Here is an 8,063-nt window from a genome sequence, read left to right on the forward strand (position 1 = left end):
AGGTTGTAATTGTGATTTGTTGAGGGGCCAAATTATAAAAATACAACATCTATAAATAAGGGGTTATGGTCCCTAATTTAGGGTTACATTCTCTAATTCTCTTCACCCCCATCTAAGAGAGAAATTCGGCTATAGAGAAACCCTAAGGTTAGAAGATCCAAAACACATCTCAGGTTCATCTATGGATTCAGGTATAAGCTTCCGCTCTTTTGATTCTTGTTAATCTCTTCGAATTAATCATTGGCTTATGGTTTTAGATCTCAAGTTTTATGATTCAGATCTAACAGACTCAGCAGGTACAAACTTACATTGACGCTTCAAAGAAGTAATCATTGCATAAAAGAAACATTATCAATCTTAGTTATAGTCGAAATCTGGTTTAAAAGTGTCAGCACAATTATGAGCAAAATTTAAGCAATCTGTGCCCGGCGCTTCTCCTTAGTAGACTCTTGATATGCCTGTCAAGTAACACATAAACCATCAGCAAGCACTCAGATCAGAAAACAATATCAAATCATTAAGAGCATGACTCCATACCTCATTGGGATCGAAATAAGTCCGAACTAAGAGGTGCTCAAGCCGCAAATATCTCTCAGGCTGCTCCTGTTTCATCACACCCTTCGCCTGCGTCTGCCTCAATGTCGCCCGTGCAGTATCCAACTCACGAAGCTCTATCATTCCCAACACTATCTGCCAAATAACTCGAAAATCAACGAAAAAACTCAACTTTTAACTCAAATCACAAATAACAAACCCCAAAGCTGCTACCTGTTCATAGAGATCCTCCACTTTCTTTCTCGGGAGCTTGAGCTGAGAAACCTGAGGCAAGATAGCATCCCATCTCCCGCTGTTGATATCGGAGACGACGTCTCGAGGCTATCGACGGTGTTGAGGGACACCTGACACTCGTTCTGCAGGGTTTGGAACGTTTGGTGCAGGGGTTTCTCTTTACAAAATTGGAGGACAATCTTTATAACGCTGCCAAAAAAAGGACATATTTTTAGGGTTTTGTTGAGGGAGAAGAAAAGGGTTTAGGGTTTAAGAGGTGGAGACTTACTCTCGAGCTTCGATCTCTAGCGTTGACATTGTTGGAAAGTTGGAGAGGGGTAGAGATTTCCCTCTGTTGCTGCTGCTGCTGCTTCTTCGTTGAGCTTCGCTTGATTGAAGGGAGACGGTTTTGATTGGAGGTTAGTTAAAAGGAAGAGGGATTAGATAATTTAGGTATATGGATTAGTATTTGAATTTCAAGGGTATATTTATCTAAAAAAGATTTTCTCGAACTTGTGCTTTTAAAGGGAAAATTTATATTTTTTTAACATATTTGTGAAAAATCGATTCAGTTTAGCAGCTATGTAACTAATCTGTGTAAGTTCACGGGACTTGAAGTCATGTGAACTTATAAGGAGTGTTTTACCTTCACGAGATTTGAAGTCCCGTGAAGTTTCCGTTGAATTTTCAGTTTTAAACAAATTTTAAACAAAATCGACATATTTCTCCGTGAAGTTTTAAACAAATTTCATAGAACTTGAAGACCCGTGAAAGAGCTGGCATTGTTAATCAAATTTCATTAGAGGGTCTTAAACTTCACGGGACTTGAAGTTTCGTAAGTTTTTTGGTCAAAATCGACTCAGTTTCAGTCATCTTGCTGAAACTTGGTCGATTTTGATAAATATGTTGAAAAGAGATCGATTTTTGCAATTATTTTTATAAATGGGTTGATTTTTAAAATTTGTCCGTTGAAAGAGTTTTAAAGGAGGTAAGGCCCGTGGCCCGTTATGGACCCAATTCAAGGGAAACGGATTTAGTTAGGCCCAGTCACTATTCCGATAACCACCTTGACTGCCACAGTAAAACTAAAGGTAAAAACTAGGATGCACAGTAAAATGTGGAAAGGGGGTGAGAGAAAATTATTCCTTCATCCTTCCCTTTCATTTTCCATGAACTTCCTGAAAAATATTGTGCAAAATTATGTACTGGACAGAGGAACTGCACGTGTTGTAAAGAACTAAATTATGTATCTTTAAAAAAGTAAAAACTTTATTGAAATAATAAAGTTTTACATTAATCAAATAGAAATTTGTGGAAAAACTTCATTGGTGACCCTATTAAAGAAAGATATCTCAATCTATGTGGACACAAAAATCTGAATATCATTTACCTTTTGATATTAACTTTTTGTTTGTCTTAAATTACATAAATTCGTCCCTACATTTTCATTACTTACAATCTTGTTTTAGGGTCTACCGAATTATAATAACAATACTTTTAGGTCCATTCTTTTATCCTTTTTCCAATGTCTTTAGATAGCAATTATTCGGATTACGTAGTGAGGATAAAAACACTTTCAATTTTGCTAATTTTTTGTATTTTTTGGACAAATGTTTTTTAGTTTCTTAAATGTGTAAGATATATGAAAGAATTTGGGCAGCTTAATTATTTGTATGTGTTTGAAAATTAACTAAAAATATCGTCTAAAGGTGACCGTACATAATTTTCTATATCTATGGAGAGAAGAATTGTATTATAACTGCCAGCAAGATAGGAGGCCATATGAATGATTTTAATTTTAAGAAGGTAGGTAGAAAGTGCTTTTTACAATTAAAAAAACAGAAGATTCAAATTGAATATAAAAATTGTAACTAATACCCGTTCATCAAATCAAACTAATTTTAAGAAATAATTTCTTTATTTTCGAAATTAAAATTGAACAAAAAAAAGTAGCTTAAGGTGATGAGAGAGCAGTTAGGGTTTGTTTGGTTTGGTGAAGTTGATGTTCCAACTATATTAAAAGTTTACTTCAGGGTTTATAAGTGCTGCCAAAATCTACAGAGTGTATATAAGCACCAAGTAGGGGAAACTAAAAGGTACTGAAGTGCTAAGTATACTTTTAACGTGATATGCTTAATATTGTTGCTGAAATGAGGTTCCTAAGAATAAGATGACAACACTAAAGTGCATTAGTTACTCAGTAGAAAAGTAACATAATGATAGAATGGTTCAGTAATTTTGACAATAAAAGATTATTACTAAGAGATTATTCTCCAATCTCATTTACTCAAATTCCACAAAGGAAATCATTACGATTTATTTTTTAGAGTTTCTTCACTCTCTCAAACTTCTTATGAACCTTGTTAGAGTTTTTTGCATATATACCCCTATAATATGAAACGGGAAATTGTTGCAGACCTATAGGAAATTATTGAAAATTTTGACATTACCTTATTGAAAACAAATATTCTTAAGCTGGAGCTGTAGAAAGACCTAATATGCTAGTTTTGAAGGGTAATTTTGCCAATACCAAAAAGTAAGGGGTGATATTGCAAATATTAAAGATGAGGGGTATATATGCAAACCTCACCTTGTTAATACTTGAACTCCCAGCGTTCAGAAGTTTCAGAAAAATGAAATAAAGGGGGAAAAAACAAAAGAAAAAATATGGGTCGACTCCGGTACTTAATTAGATGGGCTAAACGTCAAATTGAAAGTTCACTATTCTTTCCCCCTATCAACTTGCGTCCTGCCCTCCTGCAAGCGTACTTCCTTCCATGCTGGTCTATTTTCTTAAACTTATACAGAAAAAGGTAAAAACAAAATATTGACAACGACATGAAGTGCACGTGTGATACCCAACAACGCACTTCACAACACAAATTTATGCAGGCAAACCACACACTTACAACACAATATGGCTCCCAACAATGGACAAATTTTTACAAGCAGATGCATCCCCAAGAAATGCACAAACAGGCTCCCATTTTCTTTCACCCGATACTAAACCAAACTTATTCACACAAGCATATCTTGGCATTGGGGCAACCAGCCAAGGTTATCTTCTTCATATTGTCAAATTTTAAACGAATATATAGCTCCAAGTCTTCAAAGCACACCTTTTTTTTAATCTCATAAACCTCCACGCATTTCTCGTGTTCTTATATCTGTATCTATCCCCTCGCATAGCAGAGGTCCCCCAAAACATGATAATAGAGATTTAATAACTTCAAATTTACAACAGAAAATATATCATCATAGGATTTGAACAGCAATGGAAATCATTTCTTATCTGTGGTGACCCCGACTACTACATTGCTCACCTGCAACACATGAGAAGAACATCATTAGAAGTTGAGTCAGGTAACCTTGTTCGGTTAGATCACAGGCATTTTAAAACCTTAAATTACAGGTTTCTACAGATTCAGTTCACTGCTTAAATGAGCTTAAGTACCGCGGCTACCGCCTACTTTCTCGCAGTTGGCATCCTCAGAATGCAAGATATTTGTTATGGATTATACTAATGACGTCATCAAAAAGTACATGAAATAAGTAGGTTTATCCCTCTTTAGTTAAACAGTAAGCATTAGATGTGAATTGCAGGTTTGCAAATTGATCAATTAAACTTTATCTATGTTTTAAATGAAAAAGGATAAATTTTTACACTTTTGAAAAGGAAATGCCAGTGAAACTGGTAAAGCATGGGATTAGATAATGGGAAGTCCAAGAATCAAAGACCGGACTATAGATTTGTTTAATTAAAACAAAAAGAATTCCTAGGGTCTGATGCAGATACCACCCATCTTTCAATCGGGATCGGGAATAGCTTTTAAATGATGAATCCCAAAAAGATGTTTACATATACTGAGATATGAATTAGAAGACATACGATGCTTCCTAGAAAAATGAAGTTTATCTTGCGAAACAAATATAGGCATGCCTGATGCCAAGAAGAAGAAAAAGAGAGATGAGACTGATACCAATTTTCCACTTGCATCCCTTGACATCGGATTCTCAACAACAACAGTTTGGCTGTTAGACTGTGCCAAAAAAAAGGACATTAAAGAAAGTCAAGAAAGTCTAGATCTAACTGGAATAGTTAAGCAACACAGAAAGTAAGGAGATATACATACAGCTGAAGTAGACTGTGGAACTGTTGTAGCTCCATTTGGCCTATTAACAGGGATTGGCATCCTCATGTTCATCTACTAGGAGAGAAAGGAAAGGAAATTATGCTCCCATAAAATAAAGTTATAAATGTACTACAACAGCTATCAGATGATGATAACGAAGAAAAGGAGAACAAACAGAACGGAGAAATATAGAGAGGTCTCTGACATTACCCCGACATTTGTAACATAATGACATATCGCGCATTTAACAGAGGGTGCTCCATAGGGATACATTAGAGTAGTACGACACTGAGCACAGCTCACATGAGCAACCTGATTTCCTGCTTTGCATGCATTGAAAGAAAAACAAATTAGACCCATGAGCATAAATACATCACAAAAAAGGGGGCTAAAACAGCATAAAAGTTGCTTAGCATTATAATTTTATGTATAACCTTCAAATGAACATTCACAGATAATTAATGCAATCAATTCAGGTAGAGCTCATATACAGGTTGGTTCAAATTTTTGATTTGTTTGTTCCCTATTCCTACCACACTGTGCCAAAGTGGTGCCATTGTCAAATGATTAACTAGCTCTTCAAAACTAAAGAAAATGAACAAAACTTTACTAACTACGTATAGACTAATATTTATAACTTAAAGTAACACTTCCAAAAATATAGCCCTTGTAACTTAACAGTTACAGAGCAAATTTATGTAAAGTCGCCATCACTGTTTTAGAAGTGTCATGCCTTAACGCCTCAAGTGCTTAGGTGAGGCGATTTTGCATCTCGGCAACTTGCGACATGCTAGGCATTGAAGGTTACAAAAAGCGAGCACTTGAGACACCAAAGGTGCTGAGGTGCTTGTTGTTAGCCTCTTGCCTCTGTTTGAGTTTTGAGTAGACACCATTGAGGAACTATGTTCTCAAAGAAACTACAATATTAGGGCAATATATTAAATCAATTTAGGACCTTTACCTACTAAGGATTATGACAACTTGACTATTCAATTCTCTCTCACCATCTTCTTTGCATGGCCTTTGGTGGCCACCATTGACCACCATAGGCTTCCTAGCATCGACAACTATTGCCAATCACCAACAACTACTGTTGTCAAGATAAAAACTCTTTTTTATTTTTTTAAGATTTGTTTTTACTTTTATTTTTGTTATTTTTTTGGTTATTAATTTGTAATGTGCCTACACCATTTTGAAAACATGTTGCATGCTGAAAGTTTATCATTTAATTATATATGTTAGTAGTTACTAGTTAGTATTTATTATTTAATAATTCCTACTTTATTTGGATAAACTTTGTCATGTTCGTTATCATAGTTTATGACTTCGAACGTTTGACTGTGACTCATGTATTTGATGTGGAGATTTATTATTGTGTTTAATTGCATATTTTTTTATAAGTTTTATGATTTTTTTGAATACTTATTGCCTTACTTCACTCAGGTCGATTGCCTTTTTTAGGTGCCTTGCCTTGAACAATATAGGACCTTGTCGCCTTGGTCTCGCCTTTCACCTTTAAACCAATAGTTACCTTATCATGCTCATGATCGTGTCTGTGAGCACTAGATTGTACAGGTGGAGATATTCCTTTCATTTGCTTCTACATGAATCTTCTCAAAATGGGGTTGACAGTAAGTGATTAGTCCTAGAGTGCTAGATAGAGAACTTGGTTTCCAATGGTACTTAACTCAAGCAAAACTTCGTCCACCTACAGGCAATAAAAGAATATGAAAGGTAAATGGTTCAATAGTATGATTCACACGTTAGAAATTATTTGGGTACAATGGTTTCTATTATTCTATATCATGTCCTAGATGAATGCGTATCATATATACAAGCTAATACATTGTCTGAAGCAAAGTTACGACAACTTCCTCCTCTTTCCTGCCTCTACCATAATCTAGAGAATTTTGGAGAGTTGCTCCTGAATGCACTAACCTATACTAACAGTATAATAGCATTTCTTATGACCCGACAAACAGCTTTCTTCACTTTACCAGTAATTTTGCACAAAATTTGGGGCTCAAAATTTGGGGCTTGGTTAGAATGGTTGATCCTTCATATAGCCTCCTCAAAATTTTAATTTCCTTAACTGAACCCATTTTCGTACAGAAAAAGTAGGTGACCTAAGTTAAGCTACTCCATCTAGAGCCACTTATAATGAAGTTAATATGCGTCGATCCCCCCACCTCACCTTCCACCCTTCAAAAAATGAATTTCTAGTATGCTTTGTATATATGAAGGGGTATTATACAAGCCTGTATGTGTGTGTCAGAGGAATATAGGCATTCTTGGTACCACTAAGTTTGTTCTTTTGAAGTGAGGGGTCACTTCTCATCCATTCATCTAACGAATAAGTAACCTAGAGAAGACTACTTTCAAGTGAGCAATGCATAGATGTGAAGTAATCACCTCACTATCAATGATCAACTTCGTCAGATACTAAAGATACTCAATTCTATCTGTGTGTGTGAGAAACAAATATAGGCGTCCTTGGAACCAAAGACCAAATTGGTACCAAATTTCGTCCTTAGTAGTGAGATGTTGATGTAGAAAGTGTTGTGGATGCGATCATGGAGATTCTAGATCGTCAGAAGCCCAAACAGGGCTCTGCCAGAGGAAACTAATTTGCAACGAAGAATGGTTCGTATCTCCCAAACTGTACGTCGGAATTAGACAAATAATATATGAATATCACTCAGAAGGAGTCAATCAAACCAACCATTAGTTAGTTTACTACCGTCCGTTTCACGAAATCCCCTCCTGAGAGAGAGATATCAAACTTTTCGTCAGTTTTTTACTATTTTGAGTAATATTTTGGAAGCTTGTTTAGATCAAGAAACAAATCCGATATGATTTCAAATTTGAGCGATTGATTTCCTCAATCATAGGGAGACTTTTAATGATAGTTTTGTTATTTCTATTTTTGGAAAAGTTCAGGTCCTAATAGGAGTCTAATTTATTTTTCTATTTAAGCAGAGGATTGTAAGTCATAGAGACATAACTTCTCATCAATAAAATTCCTCTTATTATATTTTCTTCATGTATTCCAAGATTCTTTATGGATTTAGAAAGCAATCATTGGTGGATTCCGAAGTTTATTACTTTTGCGCTGCATTAGACGTCTTCTAATCCACTCAATGAATGAGTAATTAAGTGGGG

General features: G+C 35.4%; 1 protein-coding gene and 1 long non-coding RNA gene across 2 annotated transcripts; both read right to left on the reverse strand.

Moving 5' to 3' along the window:
* Positions 1-309: 309 nt before the first annotated feature.
* LOC109828114 lies at positions 310-1,279 on the reverse strand. Its single transcript, XR_002243604.1, has 4 exons — positions 1,058-1,279; positions 769-978; positions 538-690; positions 310-458 (listed from the first exon to the last, which is right to left on the reverse strand). It is a non-coding gene; the product is annotated as an uncharacterized LOC109828114 (long non-coding RNA).
* Positions 1,280-3,537: 2,258 nt separating this feature from the next.
* On the reverse strand, positions 3,538-5,276 carry LOC109828115 (protein LSD1-like). Its single transcript, XM_020395152.1, has 4 exons — positions 5,112-5,276; positions 4,902-4,973; positions 4,749-4,808; positions 3,538-4,091 (listed from the first exon to the last, which is right to left on the reverse strand). The coding sequence occupies exons 1-4, from the start codon at positions 5,265-5,267 to the stop codon at positions 4,050-4,052; spliced, it is 330 nt and encodes a 109-aa protein (XP_020250741.1). The 5' UTR covers positions 5,268-5,276; the 3' UTR covers positions 3,538-4,049.
* Between the last annotated feature and the right edge of the window lie 2,787 nt (positions 5,277-8,063).

This window comes from Asparagus officinalis, unplaced genomic scaffold (genome assembly GCF_001876935.1).
Source record: "Asparagus officinalis unplaced genomic scaffold, Aspof.V1 AsparagusV1_Un733, whole genome shotgun sequence".
Classification (NCBI taxonomy): Eukaryota; Viridiplantae; Streptophyta; class Magnoliopsida; order Asparagales; family Asparagaceae; genus Asparagus; species Asparagus officinalis.